Source organism: Mucor mucedo, assembly GCF_025094135.1.
Source record: "Mucor mucedo strain NRRL 3635 chromosome Unknown EV154scaffold_240, whole genome shotgun sequence".
NCBI lineage: Eukaryota > Fungi > Mucoromycota > Mucoromycetes > Mucorales > Mucoraceae > Mucor > Mucor mucedo.
This window is the reverse complement of record NW_026252524.1, coordinates 8,767-31,454: the sequence shown is the minus strand read 5'-3', so window position 1 is coordinate 31,454 and position 22,688 is coordinate 8,767. Positions and strand designations below refer to the sequence as shown.

The following is a 22,688-nucleotide window of genomic DNA, read 5'->3' as shown; positions in this document are numbered from 1 at the left end:
CCCGTAGACGAATGCTCGTCTGCTGCAGGTAAATGGAACGGATGAAATAACTTTTATTTACTCAATGTGAGTAAGTACTCGCCCGTAGACGAATGCTCGTCTGCTGCAGGTAAATGGAACGGATGAAATAACTTTTATTTACTCAATGTGAGTAAGTACTCGCTCATAGACAAATACTCGTCTGCTGCAGGTAAATGAAATGAGTAAAGTAATTTTTATTTACCCAATGTGAGTAAGTACTCGCTCATAGACGAATACTCGTCTGCTGCAGGTAAATGGAACGAATAAAAAAGCTTAAATTTTTGTGCAACCTTTATATTTTACTCAAAATGAACGAACAGTTACCCCTGGACGAATATTTACCCTTTTTGAGTAAATGAAGTAATTTTATTTTTTGTGTACCATTGTTTATTTACCCAAAATGAGCGGATACTCGCTCACGGACGACTATTCGCTCAGATTTGAACGAATGCTTACCCCCAGACGACTATTCGCCCATTCGTCCGCATTTACTCTGTTAAAGTAAGTTTTTTTAGCCTAGGTGCTCGGCTATCCACAGTTTCTCCTGAATGGGAACTGTACGAAACAGGTGGATTCATCGTTGGCATTCTTGATGTTACCTGCTCCATCAAATCGTGAAATTCCCAATAAGGAAGAGGAGCACTTCCAGTAGCATTGGCAGCATCTCTTCTGGTTCGATATGTACTGCAAAGGCTGTTCCACCTGGTCTTCATAGCTGCAATGTCTCTTCTACCGTTGATGGCGCCATTGGCATTGAAAGCATCCTCTGTTGCTTTGGTCAGACTTAACTTTGCTTGAGGTGTACGAGTAACACCGACTTTTACAATGTACTCAGGGAACAACTCGATCAAAACATGTGTGCTCGCAGAATCCCAATTGAGATTGGTGTTGACCTGAGGAGAAGGCTCATCAACAGGATTATTCTCAGCAGAAGGAGCAGAAGATGAAGGCTCAGAAGAACCGGCTGAACTAGGTCCAGAAGAAGCGGATGGCATTGATCCAGTTGCAGGAACGGATCCAGCGGCTGCAGAAGACTGGGCAGTGGGAACAGATCCATTAGTAGGAACAGGTCCAGAAGAAGAAGTGGTTTCAGCAGAGGGTTCGTTTGCAGATCCAGATGGTACAGCAGAAGGACCAGCAGAAGGACCAACAGAAGGACCAACAGAAGGACCAACAGAAGGACCAACAGAAGGACCAACAGAAGGACCAACAGAAGGCTCGGTAGAAGGCTCAGTTGAAGGAGCAGGAGCAGGAGCAGCAGCAGGAGCAGGAGCAGGTACGTTTACTCTAGGTCTTCCTCTTACAGCAGGAGTGGTAGGGTTGTAGCCATTGACGAAGTTGATGCTGGTGTAGTTATGGAAAGTCATTTTGTTTTTTTTTAGATAAAATTGGATAATGGAATTGGTGAAGAAAAATGAAGAGGATCACAAAAAAAAAACCTTTTATCAAAAAAAAAACAACAATAAAAACAAAAACATTTGTGAGTTCAGTAGCCCAATTTGGCTGATTTTTCATCTGATAGAAGGATTCTGGGGTCGTTGGATTTTAATCCTTTATTGGGATATTTCGAAAATTTTGGCACTGAAGAAAATCCGATGTTATTGCTAATCGTCTATATATATCCATTTAATTTTTTATTCATCTATTTGGCAAAATTGTAACCTTTCACAAAAAAAAAAAAAAAAAAAAAAAAAAAATAATAAAGTCCTTAATCGGGATCTTTAAAAAAATAATTTTGTTGCTTGTGAGGGCCCTTAGATCCCGAAGAATCTTTATTAGAGCCGAAGTGGCTGGAACTGCGTTTCTTGTTGAAACGCTCATTGTCCTTATTGCCATACGTAGACGAGGAGGAACCAACCACAGAGTAGCTACCAGAGGAGCCGGAAGAAAGGTAATCGGAGTCAGAGGCAACAACCAATTGGATCATGTCCTCCAGTTTACAAGGTAATTTCGTACCATACTGAGAGGAAATAGCACCAGACGTTTTCTCCCTCACTTGCTCTCTCAAAGAACAGTAGAACATCAGTACCAGTTGGACACCATCCTTCATATCCGCTTGTCGACGTAATTTTTGAAAACGAGCACCATATGCACGACAAGATTCATTTGGGGCTTGACGCAAACGATTGACATTAATCTTCAATAAGAACTTTCGGTAAGGGGTATCAAAATGATCAAGGATCATTGTTTCAGCTTGCTTCCAGGTGAGATCCTTGTTGTCCAGATTTTCGAGAAACCAGCTGCGATCATCCTTGTTAAGACTCATGGGTAGGAGTCGTTCCCAGTGAGCGTTCAAATCTAAAGCATGGGCCTTAAGAACAATACGAAACTGATCACAGAAGTCGTACACAGAGTCAAAAGACTCAGAGTTGGGTCTCTCCAATGGTGTAGATGTCAATTGCAGAAAAGGGAGATCCTTGGGGACACGAGAGGCATTCTTGTCATCTTGGACCTTGGTTGGAGACTTGATTCTTTGATATGCTGTCAAAGCATTCTTGGCATCCGTGTAAGAATTCAAGACCGAAAGATAATCCTGGTAGGAGGCCTTGGTGTCAGGACTGGCCTCATCCAAAAGTTGGTTTGACAGGTAAGCAGCATATGCTTGATTGCATTTTTCTTCTAACTTGACCAGGTTGTCATTGGCAGACTTTAGGATGGCCTTAGGGTCCAGAGCAACAGGAGCAGGTGCAGCAGGAGCAGTATCCTGATGAGGAGTACTATCAGTGTCTTCCTCCATGGGTTCAGGGTTCACCATAGGATTGGCATTCTCAGAGAAAGAGAGAGGAGAAGAACCAGCGAAAGAAGGAAGAGGAGAACCAGCAGAGTTGTTTGACATGTGTTGTGTTTAGAGGTAAGTAAAAATTATAAGGCAGTTTATGAATAATTTGAGACTGTTTATAAGATTGTCTTTATTATGAAATAAAATGAGCAAGTATTTATATAAAAAAGACTATCTGCTGTACCACTATCTTTAGTGTATCTTTGAAGTTGTTATCATTTTCCCAGTGTGTATCCTGTTACCTTTAACTGCTTATTTTGTAAATATGTTACACTTGGAATTACTGTCATCTTAGACACATTGTACTTCCATATCTTTAGTAAGCCTTTGTCACTGTGTTCTTGTAACCTTGTGATATGATAGTACTAACTATCTATATTGGGTAATTGATTCCTTAATCATTCTTAATGTATTGATGTCATAGATATGGATTTATTTAATGTAGCAACAATATAGCAGATCACCACAACATGTTTGCAAAATTCAAAGTAAAAAATGTGATAGTTGAGGATAGAGATAGATAAAGAAAAACAATAAAATACTTTGAGACTGCTTATAAGTTTTATTCAGTAAAAGTAGATTCAAAGATTCCGAGGGTTCTATTCTAACTATCAGTTTGCATATTTATATATGTTAAGAGAAATCGGATTATGAATTTAGTTTGATAGATAAGTTACACGGCACTAAAATAGTGCTTGTAGTTGGATATGATATAATGTATAAGAAATTAGTTCGTGTTGTGATGTAATAACGTATGGGGTGATGAAGTGAGATTTAATTTTAATATTGTTTTATGGTGTGATTAGTAACAACAGTAGGTGGATCACCACAGGTACGACACACTCTTTGCATCGTAATCTTTCTTGATGTTGGAAGGGAAAACTAAGTGAAGAAAATCTAATATAATTGTGATAGTGGCAATACGGCTACGGTACGTATCAGGTACGTCTGTATAACGGATAATAAGCTTATATTGCACTTCCATGTCCTCATAATAATTAGTGAAATGGAATTTGCGGGAATCTCTGATCATTTTTAAATTATCGCCTGACAATTTGGAAAGCTCCTCGTCAAAATCCACAAAGAGTGTATCCAATATATGAGCACGCGTAATTGTTACTGCTTTATTCAACATCTTTTGGCGGTAGTATCTCTGATTACGAAGCTGAGTTGCTGTCATAGAATCTGAATCTTGATTCGCCAACGTTTTTTCGATTTTCTTCTTTTCGTAATATCTGAGGTTGGCATTACGACGTCTACCTTTGTAGCAACGCCCCTTGATGGTTTCTACCTGCGTCCTATGTTGTTTAGCCAAATGTTTGTTAAGATTAGCTTTGTTGCTGAAAGTAACGGGACAATCAGGGCATTTAAGCTGCCCAGGATCAAAGTCGTCTTGATGCATTTTTATCGCCAAACGAGACTTTAATTCCTCGGTTTTTGCTGCACTTTTTGCCACAGCGACCTTATCTCTTTCACGTTTTTCAGGAGTTCTCTTGTCTACTCTTGGGGGTAAATAAAAAAACGTTTGGGCTGATAGAGCTGATGTTATCGGACATAGTTAAAAATATGATGTAAGTATCAATGATTAATAAAGTTAAAAAGCGAAGAAGGTTCATTCATTACCGGGATCGCTTCTTTGTAATTACTGCGGATGCTTAATTAGGTGACTATTGAAAGATCTCGAAATGGACGCCATCAGTACAATTATAATTGTACTGGGATTTAATGTCCTATGAATATTGATGAGTGAAGATTATGCATATCAAGTCTTTATACGTCCTGAATACGATTGATGAAAAAGAAATCGGGATAAACGTTTTTAACCTGTCGAATACATGTTGTGTTTTAAGGTAAGGTTTTAAATTATAAAAAGACTATAGAAGTAGTTTGAGACTGTTTATAAGATTGTCCTTTATTAATAAATGAAATATACGAGTATTTATATAAAAGACTGTCTGCTGTGTTCATATCTCTAGTGCTATCTTGAAGTTATCATTGATTAACCAAAAATGTATACGATTATTACATAGTCACTAATTTAGTCTTGTTCTAATAAATGTTAAGTCTTCTTAACTCTCTTTGCTTTAAACTAAATTTTAAGTATTTCTCAGACGTACTAAATTAGACTTGTGATGTAATATCCTTATAGTTCTTACTATGACATTTATTGTTAAGCTTATATCACAAATGGTATCAGCATGGATAAACCTTTGTTAGCTCTAATATGGCTATAGCCTTGCTAGGTCACCACAATACAAATTAACATTGTAATGTCATACTATTAACACCAACAAGAAAAAAATGATCACATTGGTGATTTCATTCTGTAGCTCTAGCCCAATTGTGAAAACGGCTATAAGAGTGCATTGAAATTTTTATTTGTCATCAGATACAGCTATGATAAAAGCATCTTCCGGGATACCAATTGTTCTTTCTTTATGTTTTGGGAACTGGCCCCATTTGTTCCAGTACGTCTTGAACATCTCCAAGTACTTGGAATGCTTTCGGTAGCAATCCACTACAACCGGCCAGTTTTTACACGTATGTTTCATCTTAAGACTAATCCAGTGACAGTTTTTGACGTTTTGCAAAACGAGAGGAGAGGGAGGCTTAATGCTGGTGTTTTTTGGAAGAGCAAGCGGGAGGAAAGTCAAAGCTTCGTTATCTCCACAAAGAAAAACCACCACTGGAATCCCATACGCATCGGCCACAACTTGGACATACTCAGGAGTGGTAAATCAGTCTTCATATTCAGCATCGCCATCACCATCCACCCAGTTGGTACCGCTCGTGATCAACCTCTCCAGATCACGTTCTTTATCAAAGTCCAACAAGGACCAGTAGCTTTCCTTATTGGCATGAAAGGCCTTCAGCATTTTTTCTTTGACAACAGTAAAGTTGTCCTGGTTGCCTTCGAAAAAATTAGCTGCAGCTCTCCATCCACACCATCCGTCTCCCTTTGGATTAAATATATCCAATAAATGTTCTTTTTGTACATCATTATGCAAATCGGCTTTAAGCTCACCGATACTACATTCAGCTATTTTACGAGCCTTCGTAGGAGGCAAGTACAAAGATTTTTTATCAGATTTAAAATCTGTTGACGTGCGAGACTTTTTAGGAGGCAAGTACAGACCTATAATAAAAACAGAGTTGATAAGGTTATTAACAAATAAAGCTACATGTATGTAATTAATCTTATAGCGGAATCTGCCTTTCTCTTCCCAAATCTTTCAACCTTCAAACCTTCAGTGCTCTTTTCTGCTTTCGAAAAAATATACTACGAAAATACAGACTTGTTAATTTTACAAAATACTAAATTAATTTACTGACACTTCTTACCTTTGCCGTCATAATTTTGGAAGCTCTTTGATTACTTCTTGAGACGGCAAAGTCTTTTCTCATACTCGAAAGCCGGAACAAATTCTTCTTTCTTATAGTTGTTCTAACTTTCTTAGACAAAGGAAGGGACATTTCCTTGACATATATGTCGTCCCCACTTGTTATGTCCTCCAACTCGGCAGTTGTTCTTCTAACCAAGTCAGAAAGCTTCTCCACCTGCTGGTCGGTGCAGCAATCTCTAAACTTGCTTTCAAGTTTTTTGAGAAGCACCATCCATTCCAAAGGTGCTTCTTCTTCTTCAGATTCACCATCCAAACATCCGGCGTCTACTGCATTCTTGGAAGGTATAATCCAACGTTTGTCAAACATGCTTGGAATGAGAGTACCATTTTTCAGACACTCCTTGATAGCGTGAGGGCAAGGTAGGCCGAAAAAACGTTTTGTGGTACAAGCACAGGTCAAACTGAGATCGGAAATCTCCAAAGCGTTCAATGATTCATGGACCGTTAAAAGAGCCCTCTTAAACACTTTTCCTTGTATGTTGGAAAGGTGTTTGTTCTCTTGCATCAAAATATCAACCTTGAATTTTTCCAAGTTCTCCAAACATTCAAGGTTTTCGAGTTGTGACACGAGGTAATTGTCAAGCAACTCAAACGACTTTTCAATGGATTGAAGCCCGACAAATCCATCTTTTAAGGCTCTATGCCCACTTTCGACTCTCTGAGTGGATACACATCCAAAATGCTGGTAATTTCTTGTGGCATGTCCAGCCCACTTCTTGGTAATCTCACCAAGCCAATGGCTGGTAAAGTAAATCCAACCAGACCCTTCTTTGCCTTCCAAACAGAGAGCTTTGTTCTTGGTTGTTTGTTCGAACATATTCAAGATTTGGTTGAACTCTTCAACCGAGGTAGACCTTTGCATTTTTACAACCAAATCAATGCACTTTTTCTTTGTCTCACTAGACCGGAAGGTGTTGGACAAGGCTTTGTCTACACTCTGATACATATGCCATACACAAAGCATATGCTTGTTTTCCGGGAATACTTTATCTAAACCAACTAGTATACCTGTTCCTTTGTCGGTAAGGAACGTAGTGGCGATGGATTGCTTTCCAAGTACTTCTTTCAATGTGTTGAAAAACCACTGGTACGTTTTTTCGGTTTCATTAGAAACAAACGCCATTGCAACAGGAAAGTTCTTCAAACTCCCCCCCCCCTACGCTACTGACACCTTGTACACAGATCAGAGGCATTTTCAGGTTGTTCATGCTATAGGTAGCATCGACAATAAAAACGTCGCTGCAGACATTAGCTCTATCTAACATGCCATTTTTTTTTTGTGAAAAATACGGAGCTAAGTCTGTTTGTTCCAACATCGAATTCATATCTGGTAAGATATCCAGCACTTTCGATTTTTTTAATCAAATCATAGCCGGCGTTGTCTACGTTCAAATTGATTGGCTTTGTCTTCCCAAACCAATTGCTGGCATCTTGATAGGTAACTTTAGGGATATTGCTCCCTTCAAAAAGAACTGTCTTTCTTATTTGTTTCATGGGGATGTTAGCATTTACCATAGCGTTTACTACCACCAAGTCATTTTCAGTAATCAAAGTCTTCTTAAACTCTGGAGTGATTTCCATTGATTTAAAGTCTAAAGGGTGGTTATGCACCAAATTTCCAGGATCATCAGCGTTTACGATCTTGTATCCCCCAGCTTTATTGGTGAAGGATGCTTTGACAATGTAAGGGCAGTTTGTTTTGAAGGTAGCATGCAATCTTTTGGAGTCTGCCCCGAGAGTTCGCTTATCTGGAGCCCCAGAGTACTTACAAGCAACATGAACTCTTTTATGTGTATGGTTGAATTCTTTTTTCTTAATAACAGTAGCGAAGTTATTACGAATACCATACTCCTTAATAACATTTACAACTTCTTCTGCAGTCTTGTATCCATTGGTAGGAAATACAGGAAGAGGTTCCTGGACAGTGTAGGTCGTGTCATTCAAATCAAACACGTTTTGATTGTCTGTGTTCATTTCTATATCTGATAATATCCGTATTAATATGGGCTTTTTTTTCGTATAAAGCTTCACATAAATACACGTAAAACTTACAAATTATACAAATTTCGTCAATGTTTATTTTATGGATTTGGAAAAGGATTTTTTTTTATAACTGGGTGTGGAAACAGTAGTACCACACCAGTATATTTCATATTCCGCTGCCAGAGTTGGGAGCCGGGTGTGGATATCCCAAAAAGGCAACTTTACGAGTGTGGAATAAGTTTTTTGATATATAAATATGTAGACTTGTAACCGAGTGCCAAATTTTCTTTATTTCATCCCTTTCCATTTTTTCCTCTTAATATATTAAATGTCTGACGAAGTAAATACCTTGCAACAGAACCAAACCAATCAAGGTGCCAGGAAAAGAAGGACGGAATATTAGTCAATCAGTAATAACTTTAGAAAAGAAATAATAAAGTATTGGGATGACAATCGTGGTGTCAAAACAGCTACAGAGATGGCATCTCATTTGAGAATTTCAAGGGCTACTTTTGACACGATCGTTAAAATTTATGAGAACACCGGTAGGACAGAGGCATTGCGTAGGGGCGGCCGTCAGCATGTAATAATTACGGATGAGCATCTTTAAAGTATCCAATACATGGTAGACGCTGTAGTAGAAATAGACGTTAAGAGAGAATAGTTTTACAGAAAAAAATAGAAAAAAAAGCAAAGAAAATACAATTATAAGTCATGCCGATTTATTTGTATAAAAATTGATTAAGAGCTAACTAGACGGGCAGGTTCGCCCTGATATTTATAGAAGATTGAAAATATTGTGGCTTGTATTTTTGACAGCTCAGATCCATCGTAGTTTTATATGATGGACCATTCATTTGGTTTATTGAAGATCGTAAGATAGCTGTCTTTGATTTATTATTGTTCCTTAAATTCTCTGATCTCTCATTGGTCGGAGCCTAGATTTGTGTTGTAATGAAGAAATATTCATGAAGCCGGGTTACTTATTCCCGATTTTTTATCCGTGAAACATCTTTCCTTTTGTAGACAGTAGCATTTATTATGTGGTTTTAGCACAGACGTTAATCCATCGGTGACATTAGAAAAGATACAGAGCCGTCTCCAAAGACAATTCAATATGGAACGAACACACTCTATTTCTGGAATAGACTACGCTCTTAAAAATTGTATTCAGTACACCTTGAAAAAAATTACACAAGTACCCCATACGACGTAATGATGCCGATATCAAAGATGCAAGATTTGAATTCGGTAATAAATTGATGGTGGAAGGAATAAGTTACAATCATAATTGTATCTTTGTTGATGAAAGTGGCTTCAATCTTTGGATTACAAGAGGAAACGCTAGATCTAAGAAAGGATCCCCAGCATTTCAAGTTGTTAGTAGTCAACGCAAAAGAAAGATCTCTCCAATTGCTGCAATGTCTATTCATGGTGTAGAATCGTGCGCTACAAACAATACGGCTCATGGGACTAACGGAGAAGTGTTTGCCGAGTATATGAAACAATTATGTCAATACTTGGATAGAAACGACGCGCCAGATCAAACAATTATCATGGATAACTGTGCAATTCATAAGTCATAAATTGTAAAGGATCTTTTGGCTCAGTTTCCTAGACATAAGGTTGTCTACTTGCCTGCTTGGAGTCCGTTCCTGAATCCCATTGAAGAGCTTTTTTCAAAATTGAAATACCACGTCAAAAGAGAATATTTGGATGAAACAAGGACCCTCCTAGAAAAAATGGAAGAAGACTTAAGAAATATTAGTGCTTTCGACTGCCAAGGCTGGTTATCTCACTCAATGTCCTATTTTCCTAGATGTCTTGCAAAGGAGGACATGCTATAGTTCTTTTTTTTTCTTTTTCTTTCTTTGATTTAAAAAATAGACTTTATTTCCCGAAATTGATTATGTGGTGACCTAGCAAGGCTATAGCCATATTAGAGCTAACAAAGGTTTATCCATGCTGATACCATTTGTAATATAAGCTTAACAATAAATGTCATAGTAAGAACTATAAGGATATTACATCACAAGTCTAATTTAGTACGTCTGAGAAATACTTAAAATTTAGCTTAAAGTAAAGAGAGTTAAGAAGACTTAACATTTATTAAAACAAGACTAAATTAGTGACTATGTAATAATCGTATAGATTTTTGGTTAATCAATGATAACTTCAAGATAGCACTAGAGATATGAACACAGCAGACAGTCTTTTATATAAATACTCGTACATTTCATTTATTAATAAAGGATAATATTATAAACAGTCTCAAACTACTCCTATAGTTTTTTTATAATTTTACTTTACCTTAAAACACAACAGATTACAATAAATGACAAAATTGACGTGTGTCTGTGATGAAATTGAGCCCACCCTTGCGACGAATTTGTTTGCCGGAGGTGACGAAAAAAAAAATATTTTTGACGGGATTGGACTATAAATATTGTATGCTTCAGTTCCTCTTTTACTCCTCTTTTACTACTCATTTACTTATAAATCTCTCTATAAACTACCTTTACAATGCCCAAAGTATCAACCAGACAACAAACCTCAATAGAAATGAAAACTTTGCATAAGCACAGTGTCATCATTGAAGACGATAAACAAGCCGATGAGATGCACGAATTATTGAGCGCATTAGAAACGAAACGCGTTTTGAACAGTGGAGCAGGCATCCCAAAACTTAACCAGTCACCCTAAAATAAATCAGCGATCAAAAATTGAAAAATATCGCAAACAAAATAGAGCGGAAATAACGATCTTTTTTTTAAAAATATCGCGATTGGCGATATCGATAAAATTTTCTAAAATATCGTTACTGGCAATATCGATCATATTTTCCAAAATATCGTGATTGACGATATCGATCCATAAATCAAAAAACAAAAAAATTGTCGTATTTGGGTACGATTCACTTAAGAATAATTAAGCAAATCGTTCAAATAAATAAACTATGAAATTTAAACAACCTTTGATGTTGCATATCAGCATACGCTTGTATACTGCTATACAACTTCTCCTACTTCGAGTACATACTTCTATATAAAAGATTGCATGATTGGCCTAAATACGATGTACGAATGACAGTTGGATACAGAATGCTATACCACTGAGTTACGATAACACCGATCGAGAAGAGAAACTTCTCTGATCAATCAAGAATTATAAGAAAGAGAAACTTAATATTAACGAGGCTTTTTCAAACCAAACCTCCGTTTCGGTAAAAATTTTGACCTTCGCTGCGCTGCGGTAAATTTTTGACCTGCACTATGGTTCGGTACGCTGCGCTTTGAAAAAGCCTCGTGCTGCCGCAGGCCTGTTTTTGAAATCAAAAACTTAACATATATTAATTAACTATGAAGCCCACGCGCCATTATAGCTTAAGCTACACTGCTGGTTATCAGTTTGACACTGGAGAAAACGTTGATGTTTCTCATTACATGTTTAAATAAAAGACGATATCCCTAGACCCAGGTTAGAAAGTTGATGTACGCAAAGATTATTAATTGTTTATATATCTGATTAACTATTTAATGGGCAATGTTTTTGCTTCATAATGAAAGACTTCATAATCCAAAATATTAATTTCAAAGGTGACCCCTCCATCGACCTAAAACAAACAATTTTTCAGTTCTTCTCGAATAATAACATATTGTTTGTGAAAACGTGTTCATAGACTGTTTTTCTAACCTCGATAATATAATGTTTAATGCTATTGGCTGCTATACTGGGGGAAAGGGTAACCTTTGCCACAAAATCTCCATAGTTACTTTTTTTTGAATGACTTTTTCAGTAAAAGTCACTTTTATATTATGACTATCTCCAAAATAGTCAATTTTTATATACGCTCTTTTTTTCAGTTTAATGCTTAATGTTATGGGTCGTATTCTTCGAAGGAGGGTTTTTCCCAGCCTCTAATTTTGTACCTCTGCTAAAAAATATTACGAAGTAAAAAAAAATAACGCTTTAAAAACATAGGGCTGTAAAAAAATTCACGGTATTAAAAAAAATTATACTTTAAGATATTATGATGTAGAAAAAAAAAAGGAACATTGTTTTTCAGAAGGTAACAATTTCATGCTAATACTATGGGCCGTATTTCTGGGTGGAGGGGTTCCCCCTCCCCCCAGACCCCCCTTCCCTCTTGCGGGGGAAACCCCCGCACCGCCAATTTTTTTTTATCACTGCTTAAAAATTACACTGCTAAAAAAAAAAACAAAAAATAATGTTTTATAAGATATAAGCTCTTTCATGCTAATCCTATGGGCCGTATTCTTGGGGGGAGGGGGAACCCCTCCCCCCAAACCCCCCACCCCTCTTGCGGGGGAATCCCCCGCACCCCCATTAAAAATCCTAACTTTTGTGACTGAAAATTAGCTCGCCTTGTGACTGCGTAGTTACGATTCCAGTAATTTTAATATAATAAAATAGTTCTCTCAATGGATTAGCTACCGAGAGAGAGAATAGAACAGCTATTAATATAAATGGTTCATTTACTTCTATATTGATATAGTTATACTGCTGATAAAGAGTATAAAGAAATTGTGTATGAATTAATGGATACCTACAGTGTCAAGCAAAACTGTTACAATGATTTACAATTTTTTGGAAATTACGTTATGAAGGAAACTCCCAGTTAACAGATATAGCTCAAAATATATCCTTAAAACGGCTCGCACTTCAGCTGCAATAACATAGTTTTATTTTATAAATCGGAGTTATAAATGGATAGGTTCTACTATAATCAAAATCAAGCGGTACATTGTAACAGTTTTGCACGGTTGAAAAAAAATGGATTTTTATTTGGAAAGTTGTGTTTAATATTTGGTCCAGTAGCCTTTAGCCTTGATACACTGTTCAATACGTTTTGGCGTGCTTTCAATAACCTTTTGACACTCTTCTTTTGTTATGACGTCATACCAAACTTCGGTTACCCGCTCATATAGCTCTTGCATACCATGTACTGGTGTTTCGTACTCGTTCAATCTAATTTTTAATAATCGCCACATATTTTCGATTGGATTGAGATCAGGTGATTGAGGTGGCAAATCCATAACTTGATAATCTTGCGACTACAGGTATGCTTTGACTAATTTGGAGGTATGCTTAGGGTCATTGTTATGCTGGAAAACAATTTGGCTACGCTTAAAGTTCAACTCCCGGCACAAATAGTTGATGGTTTCATTTTGTTCATCTTCCAAAATGTTTTTATAAAGATGCTTGTCCATGTTCCCATCAATCTTACACAGCCACCCAGTTCCTGCGTATGTAATAGCGCTCCATAACATAATGCTACCACCGCCATGCTTGACGCTCATCTTGACAAGTTGAGGTTTAAGATGGGCACCGTCACGAATCCACGCCCAGACACGACCGTCGGAGTTGAACCGGTTGATTTTCGTCTCGTCGGACCATACCACGCGTTTCCAATCTTCTAAGATCCAATGTCGATGGGCTTGACACCATTCTAATCTCTTCTTGACATTGCGAGCATTGAGTAATGGCTTGCTTGGTTTAGGAATCGCGCCGAGACCACTACCTTTTAGAGCACGTTTGATGGTGTCTACACTAACTGTCCTGCTATGGTCCATTTCGAACTGTTTCTTAACCTTGGAAGCACTATCCACCCGACCTTTAGTCACCAAACGGACACAATAGCGCTTGTCTGCGCCAGTGAGAACTTCAGGTCGTCCCCCTTTTCTCTTCTCCCGATCCGAACAGTGACTTTTTTCCACACGTGACACTGTCGCCGTACTTACACTGACCTGATCAGCCACCTGCCGTATTGTGGAACCATTATTAAGCATGGAAATGATCTTGTTTTTTTGAGACTCTTCAATGGAGCGCATTTTATAATTATTCTATCTGAGTTTCAAAAAATATTATGGAAAAATATAAGAAACTTGAAGTAATATGAAGAATAGTAAAACAAGAACATTTGGAAACTGTGTTAACTAATTTAAAAAATTTTACCGACTTTTGGTGTCCATTTTTTCATAAAAAAATGAACCGTGCAAAACTGTTACAATTGACCGCTGCATTTCAATTATAGCTCCACCTATGTAATTTAAGCTCCGAATTAAAAACAAAAACTATTGGCTTGTAGCTGATAAGCAAGGCTATCGATCGATATAACTTATGCTGCATTTTGTCTTGAAGAAAGGGGCGTAATTGCGTAAATTCCATGAAATTTTAAAACATTGTAACAGTTTTGCTTGACACTGTATCTTCTACAACCAAAAATACAAATAACGATAACACATGTTATATTTGGGATCGTAATTTATCTATTACAAAGATAATGAATAAATAATCAACTATTATGTTCTATTGCCAATTACACTTGAGAAACAAGTATACATTTTTTACAGTAACCGTTGCATAATCTGATAAATAAGTGTCTCATAATACTAAAGATTATTAGAATACGCATGCTCCTGATCCACTGATATGGGACGACGTTAACTGGAAACAATTCTAAAGGGTAGTATTTATTTAACCTAAGACGGGAAACAAAGTATAGATCTATTTCAAAACCAGAAAGGTTGAATCATCATTAAAACTAAGGAGAGTTGTGCAATATAAAAAGGAACAATTATTTCATAGCAGCAGAGGTTTTTTAGTCTATTTTTATTTTGAATAAAGATATAATTTTATCTCAATACTTTTCTATTGTAATAATTTTGTCAAATACCACATTAACGCAAGTTTACTTTGGAATTAATACTTTTAAATTTAAGATTGTGGAAATTTGATCATGTTTTTTCTGTTCTCTTTTTGGTGGTGCCTTTTTTGATATTAGATAAACAATTGAATTTTATACTACTCTAAATATATAACGTTGCTTCAATCAAATAACGTACATATTGAACTGCACACCTTAAAAAATGAGGAGAAAAAGGGTGGTATACAACAGATTTAATTGTAAAAGCCTAAAAAATAGTGATTTAATTTTCCGGCTCTACATCTTGAATGTCTAACACACCATCTACCGGATTCGATTGCCCTATGAATGTCTGATATAAACCGGTGGGTAATATACAAAAGATAGTATTATATGTGGCACAGCTCAGGTGGTATATATATGCTCTTTCTAAACCTGATAATTTTAAGCGAAAGAAAAGCTTATTCAATAAAAAGCAATTTATTTGATGGCTAAAAGCATAAAACTATTTATTTTTAATCCAACAATTGAATCATCTCTGGCTCACCCTATGGTCATCTGAAGATCTAAACTTAGAGAATTGTCCGAAGAGATTCCAAGTTGTCTTAAATAGAGTCTCGTACCAATCATCGATGTTGCAGTACAGGTGAGTTACAAGTGGATATTTCGTCGGTAAGTGACCAAACTTCAAGGCCAACCATTGCTTGTTCTTTATATTCTGCAGCAAATATGGCTGCACTTTAACCTTGGGTCTGACAGGCATACTCATCGGAAGAAACGTCAAAGGATTGTCCAGGCGAGAGCTAACCAGTGGACGATTGCAAACACAAACAGGAATATTATATGCATCAGCAACAACTTGAGCAGAACCTGGGCTTTTAAACCAGATGGCTGATTCTGTTGCATCTTTCAATCCCCTGCTTATCGTAATCTTTACTTCGACGACATTTTGACCAACAACATTTCCGTAATACTCCTTGTTCTTTTCGAGTGCTAACATCATATCCATTATCACCAGTTGGCACTTGTTCTCGTCACCGTAATGCAAAAAGGCTATTGCTCTAAATCTACAATAACCGTCTCCAACGGAATCAAACACGGCTTTGACATTCGGTTTGTCGATTGACAAATGTAACTTTGAGAAGTTTTTATTCTCTTCGTCCAAATCAATCTTTCGCCTCTCCGTTCTCTCAGGCATCCCGACCCACTCATCAGATTTTTTCTTCATGCTCTTCACATCCAAAACTTCTTCACCGTCGTCATTCTCCAATTTGACTTTACGAATTGCAAGGTCAATTGCTGCTTTCTTTACGTGATCCTTTTTCAAAGCACTGGGCCTACCAGGTGATTTAACGTCTTCATTTGAGGGAAGACGTAAAGATAGTTTGTCCACGTATGTTTCATCTTCAATCATAATACTCATCACACTCTCTATCGCCCGTATAAACTGTGAGATACTCTGGGAATTGCCATCGAACGATCTAAACGTTTGTTCGATTTTTGCCATATAGTCATCCCAAGGTTGCTAGATTACTTCTAAGGTTTCAGCTTTAACAGAAAATTCTTAATAATGGATTGAACGTTGCCAGCGTTTAAAGCACCATCTGCTTGGAATGATTTCCAAACGTTGCAAGTCGTGAAAGCAAGGGAGACTGTAATTTAATCGGCATTGACAACTTCATGGACTGAAAATGTCAACCGGTCCTCTCCAAAGTTTGGTACAGAGGGAAACCAACCCACGGTGAGTCACTTTCCCAATTAAATGGGCCAGACGAGGCCCCAACAAAACGCGAACATCCACCTTAGGTTTTTCCCTATTTTCAATGTCCTTATATCCTCTTTCAAAATTGCTCAGATTAATTTCAATGGTGCGGAAAGCTAAATCAAGAGGTTGAAGGGAAAAGACTCCCCTTTTGACAATACTATGTCTACTCTCTGCCCTTTGCGTTGTAACGCAACCAAAGTGTCTAAGCTTTGAGGTGATATGACCTGGCCATCTTTTAGTATATTTCACTCATTTGTTGGTGTAACACTTATTAAACTTTTGCTGAATTTCAGCATTATTAAAAGTTTTTGGTGTTTGAAAGAATTCATCAATATATCGTTTCGAGAAATCGTATCGTTCAGATGTAGAGCAAGTCCTCATAGCAAAAACTTTATTTTTCAATTTGCTGCAGATATTGAATTGTTCAAAAATTTTAGGGTGGCATGGTTGCATAATTTTGAATTTAATGCCAAGTACACAACAGCTTCTTAAGGTCAGGGAAATGATCATCAAGTTGATTCATCAGTGCAATACATTTGGCAATGGCAAAGATCGTCCCTAATGAATAGTGGTGGACGTGTTTTAATGTCTTAACAAACTAATTGTACATCTCCTCCTTTTCCCTAACAACGCATGTAAAAGCAATAGGGAAGGCTTTAAGGGTATCATTCCCCAAGTTACTGACACCGAAAGCTGAATTAAGTGGCATCATTAAATTATTTGTATCGTATGTTGAATCGATAACAACAGCCTCAGAGAATCGCTTAGCTCTCGAGACCAATATAGCATTGGGGAAAAACAATCCATCAAGATTTTAGATATAGGATCACATCTATGCAGTGTTATGTCATTTTTTCCCCATTTGGTGAAAAAGCAATTTAGCTTCATCCTCATACCATAGATTCACACGATCCGTATTTTTGTACCTTAAGTTGTTGATGTCATGAACTGTCAACTTTTTGACGCCACTTTCAGCGCTGATCAATTTTTGGATCACCTTTGTTGGGACTTCCTGCTCGATACCCTTCGGAATCTTTTCAACATTCTCAGAATCGAGCTTGTTCTATCTGTGGAATTTGTCAAAAATAATACACTCGAGAAATAATGAGATAAAAGTATATCTTCATTCGAGGTAACAATAGACTAAAAGAACTCTGCTGTTATGACATAATTGATTTTTTTATATTACACAACTCTCCTGGAATAAATCTATACTTTGTTTCACGCCTTGGGTTAAATAAATACTACTCATTAGAATTGTTTCCAGTTAAAATTGTCCCATATCAGCGAATCGGTAGCTCGAGTATTCTAATAAATCTTTAGTGTTAGAAGACGCCAATTTATCAGATCATGCAACGTGTCGTATTTGGGTGCGATTAACTTAAGAATAATTAAGCAAATTGTTTAAATATATAAACTATGAAATTAAAACAACCTTTGATGTTGAATATCAACATACGCTTGTATACTGCTATACAACTTCTCCTACTTTGAGTACATACTTCTATATTAAAGATTGCATGATTGGCCTAAATACGATATACGAATGACAGTTGAATACAGAATGCTATACCACTGAGTTAAGATATCACCGATTGAGAAGAGAATCTTCTCAGATCCCATCAAGAATTATAAGAAAGAGAAACTTAATATTAATAGTTCTCTCAATGGATTAGCTACCCAGAGAGAGAATAGAACAGCTATTAATATAAATAATTCATTTACTTATATACTGATTGATAAATCGATGTTTATTTAGGAAAAATGACAAGATAACCAGATTGCAAAAATTAACTGAAATTTTATTAACATAAAATTTAGGGGTCCTTTATATACATATTGAATTCGACCTCCTTCATAGACAGGGCTAGATGACAGGCAAGATTATGACTAACACGCCATATCTCAAAAGTATGTAATCCAATGAGAATCATATAATAGAAGGAAGAGTGGTACACGTTTCTGTAATAGGTCTGTAGTGTCACTTGATGCGTACAATTAAAAGTCATCAAAGTACATTCAAAAATTTATCGTGTTTGTACTTTTTAAACCTCGCTTGTCATTGGCCTCCGCTAATCTGACTAGTACAAAATATTAATAACGTCTTTTTATACTAACTGTATAATAAATGTATACTTTTGTACTTGTATTTAGCTTGATGAATATCATGCTAGTTTGTTAAGTCAATTGTGAATATTTAATATGCAACATTAACAGAAATGTTTATAAAATTATCGTAACGGATAAACATATGCTGTGTAGATCAAGTCTACATGAATATATAAGGCTCAATCACAACATTGAAATAATTACACTGCTGATAAAGAGTATAAAGAAAAAGTGTATGAATTAATGGATACCTATCTTCTACAACCAAATATACAAATAACGATAACACGTGTTATATTTGGGATCGTATTATATTCATTACAAAGATAATGAATAAATGATCAACTATCATGTTCTATTGCCAGTTACACTTGACAAACAAGTTTGAATCTTTTACAGTAACCGTTGCATGATCTGATAAATAAGTGTCTCGTAATACTAAAGATTTATTAGCATACTCATGCTCCCGATCGACTGATATGGGACAACGTTAACTGGAAATAATTCTAACGAGTAGTATCCATTTAACCCAAGGCGGGTAACAAAGTATAGATCTATTCCAAAACCAGAAAGGCTGACTCATCATTAAAATTCAGGAGAGTTGTGCAATATAAAAAGGATCAATTATTTCATAGCAGCAGAGTTTTTTGAGTCTATTTTTACCTCCAATAAAAAATATACTTTTATCTCATTACTTTTCCATTTTAACTATTTTGACAAATACCACAGTTGAATGAGTGCAACATGGCACGGTACAACTCATTTCGTTCGGCTAGCGTACGAGTGGACTCTAGTGTTCGGAATGAAGATCGAAACTCTCGAGCGAGCTTCGATCGTGTTCCAGTCGAAGCTCGCTCGGATGCGTTTTTTTGCAGCTCGAGCTCGCTCGAAGTTTCTTAAGCTCGGCTCGGTTGCGAATACGATAGCTCGAACTCGCTCGCCCTTTTTATTACACAAAGTGCACGTCAAAGTGATGTTAATTACAGAAAATTATGATAATAAAATTGTAATTTATTGAAATAGAAGTTGGAAAAAGAAAAAGAAAACTTTTTTTTCACCAGCCTTAACACCAAATTCAAATAATTAAATCAAACTATTACTGCATCTATAATTATAATACATTTGGATTTGTGAACATGAAAGTTTTTATTAATTCTGCTACGTCATGTTACTATGGTTGCTGTAAAAAAATTGGCTTAGTTGGGTATAGTGTGCAACACTGTTTCATTTTCTATGGTAAATGTGTTTGTTGGTTGTACAATTAAATAAAGGCCAAAGCATTTTAATTGGAACTATTAGAGCATAAATAAAAAAAAAAATGATAAAGGGAAGAAAAGATTAAAATCAAGGGGAAATGCCATCTGTAGTCTTTCAAGGACCTTAACTTTAAAGTGACTACTATCGACATTTTAGCCGAGCGAGCATCGATCGAAGCTCGCTCGAACCCAAAAAAAGTGGCGCAAACTCGAGTACAAAAACTCGGTTCGAGCTTCGTTCGAACTGGCGCTAGATCGGTGCAAGTTCGAAAAGTTCGAACACCGATCGTTACCAATCCTTGGGACAACATACAAATATTGTTACTAGCTTGTTTAAGTGTAAAAGCGGCAACGTGAAATAAAGTAAAAGAGTGAGATAAAAGTTCTTAAAAAGTGAGCACCAGACTATACGTTGTCAACTAAGATAAAATAAAATATAAAGATATAAAAGGAAAATGCTACGACGAATCAGTTATCTGTGTCTTCCAAGGAGTATAGTAAAATACAACTGTTAAGACTATTCAGTGCTGATTTATAAGAAGGGCTTTCGTACAATTATAGTAGTTATATATATATATAATGAAACCAGGCTTATATGAATAAGACTAAATCAGATTATAGTAAATAACAAACTCAAGATTTTATTAAATAACTTTATGGTCCTTTTATAAGAAAAGGACCAAAAAGCAGTCAAAAAACATAAGACATCTTAGGTCAAAAAGGACCAACAGAAGAAGAAAATGGTAGTGTAACAATATATAAACCCATAAAAACATTATACTTAAATAAACCATTCAGCTTTTTTATCTATTTTATTCTTATAAACTCTTACCATATCTTGCCTGTCAATACTTATATTTAACATATAAATTGGCTTATTATCTGTCTGTCTCCCTAGAAAATCGAAGCCTAGTCTCTTTTCTCTGTATCTTTATTTCAAATCTTTTTATTCTATTAATCTTTACTGGTTCGTTACCATATATATCTTTCAAGTATTTATATAAAATAACGTGGTGCTCACTTAAGAACTGAAATATAAATCATTATTTATATTCTTGCTCTATCTAAGTCATAACCTCTGCCAATAAAACATCACAATCACTATCCAGATTGTATCACTACTACTCACATTGTTGTCGGGTCTGATATAAGTGTTAAGCTTAGTTATAGATATTTAAGTAGAGTAGTAAAAGAGCTATTGTTTTATTGAAGGATTGATCTGACATATTTATAATTATCTAAAAGCAGTCACGACATTGTTGATACAATGTGAGTGGTAGTGATTGGTTTAGATTTAGTTTGACAGTAAGGTAGAAGGAGAATAATGTACGTTTGTAGTTAATTATTCAGTTCTTAGTGAGCACCACGTTGTTTTATATAAATATATAATAAATATATATGGTAACGATCCAGTTAAGTAAAATAAAATAAAAGGTCTTGATAGACAGATACAGAGAAAAAGAGACTAAGGCTTCGGTTTTTCTAGGGAGACAGTGAGATAATAGGCCAATTATATATAGAAGATATAATATTTGATAGGCAAGTTTATGATAAAAGTATATAGTAAAATCTGAATGTTTATTGAAATATGTTTTGTTTTAAGGTTTATATAATTTTTGAGAAATCAAAGGATCGGTAACGATACCCTTGATTTCGGATAAATGATAATAATAATAAATTTGTCAAAAGGTTTTAAATATAAAAAGGTAAGGATTCAAGTTAGAGAAGTACAATGCTAAAAGTTAGCATGAAAAATATAAATTGTCTGAGTAAAGTTTTTAGTGTTGAAGTCAATTATTACATATTGAAAATCCGCATTGTAACATTGTATCAATATGTCGGAGTACAAACATAAACATATATATATTTCATAATCATACAAAACAATAAAGATCATCTTTTATCTTCTACTCTACTTTTCTATTTCATTACGCACTTATCTAGATCAGACCCCGACATCTGGTAGCACCAGTTTTTTTATTTTTATCAGTATTGAAAGTGAATTACGTATAAATTTATACGTGTGTTATAAGCAAGCAACAGGTTAAACAATCTATGGAATCATACAGTGATTATCAATCGAAATTCGAAATTGAAGAACGTGTGCAGTCAGGATTACCAGTTCAATATCACAAACAATACCAAGAATTAAGAGAAACATCAAGTAGTAGCACTCATACAAGAATACCAACAACCTTCGCAAGAGAAAAGTATTGGTCAAGAATAGCAAATAAAAAAATCGTAGAAATCATAGCAGAATTTTCTAAATCAACAGATAATAACAGTAACCAAGAAAACATGACAGAAGCACATAGTCAAACAGCCATGGGCCAAATAATTGCGGATGCTATACAACAAGGTATCGCTCGTGCATTAGAGCTCAATACTAACAACCAACAAGAAGACAAAGATTTTTACACCAAACCTCTGAAATATAATGGTGATAGAGATCGTTTTAAAATTGACAATTGGATATCATCAGTTGAGGATTATCAATCCTTTCGCGGATGGGATGATGAAAAAACATTTCGTTTCGCAAAGACACTACTGGTGGATATGGCGGCCATATGGTTACGCAATATAAATGACTTGAGTGACCATAAGATATCAACATGGGTTTCCCTTAAATCATCTATCATACAGCAATTTCGTCCTACCAACACCATAATTCAATTACGTGAGCAACTACATTCTTTAACACAAA

The 22,688-nt window shown here is 35.9% G+C and overlaps 5 protein-coding genes across 5 annotated transcripts; 1 reads left to right on the top strand and 4 right to left on the bottom strand.

The window, feature by feature from the left end:
• Positions 1-509: 509 nt before the first annotated feature.
• EV154DRAFT_582984 (uncharacterized protein) lies at positions 510-1,558 on the bottom strand (the record flags this gene model as incomplete). Its single annotated transcript, XM_051606692.1, has 1 exon — positions 510-1,558. The coding sequence occupies exon 1, from the start codon at positions 1,386-1,388 to the stop codon at positions 510-512; it is 879 nt and encodes a 292-aa protein (XP_051450593.1). The 5' UTR covers positions 1,389-1,558.
• Positions 1,559-3,623: 2,065 nt separating this feature from the next.
• EV154DRAFT_571678 (uncharacterized protein) lies at positions 3,624-4,202 on the bottom strand (the record flags this gene model as incomplete). The annotated part of the gene is made up of 1 exon (XM_051606280.1): positions 3,624-4,202. One exon carries the CDS (start codon positions 4,200-4,202, stop codon positions 3,624-3,626), a length of 579 nt encoding a protein of 192 aa, XP_051450592.1.
• Positions 4,203-8,515: 4,313 nt separating this feature from the next.
• Positions 8,516-9,773, top strand: EV154DRAFT_582972 (uncharacterized protein; the record flags this gene model as incomplete). The annotated part of the gene is made up of 3 exons (XM_051606691.1): positions 8,516-8,527; positions 8,591-8,770; positions 9,387-9,773. The coding sequence occupies 3 exons, from the start codon at positions 8,516-8,518 to the stop codon at positions 9,771-9,773; spliced, it is 579 nt and encodes a 192-aa protein (XP_051450591.1).
• A 5,613-nt stretch (positions 9,774-15,386) lies between these two features.
• On the bottom strand, positions 15,387-16,361 carry EV154DRAFT_488331 (uncharacterized protein; the record flags this gene model as incomplete). The annotated part of the gene is made up of 1 exon (XM_051599096.1): positions 15,387-16,361. The coding sequence occupies one exon, from the start codon at positions 16,359-16,361 to the stop codon at positions 15,387-15,389; it is 975 nt and encodes a 324-aa protein (XP_051450590.1).
• Positions 16,362-16,532: 171 nt separating this feature from the next.
• Positions 16,533-18,553, bottom strand: EV154DRAFT_488330 (uncharacterized protein; the record flags this gene model as incomplete). The annotated part of the gene is made up of 4 exons (XM_051599095.1): positions 16,533-16,843; positions 16,886-17,025; positions 17,516-17,682; positions 18,470-18,553. 4 exons carry the CDS (start codon positions 18,551-18,553, stop codon positions 16,533-16,535), a joined length of 702 nt encoding a protein of 233 aa, XP_051450589.1.
• Positions 18,554-22,688: the final 4,135 nt, after the last annotated feature.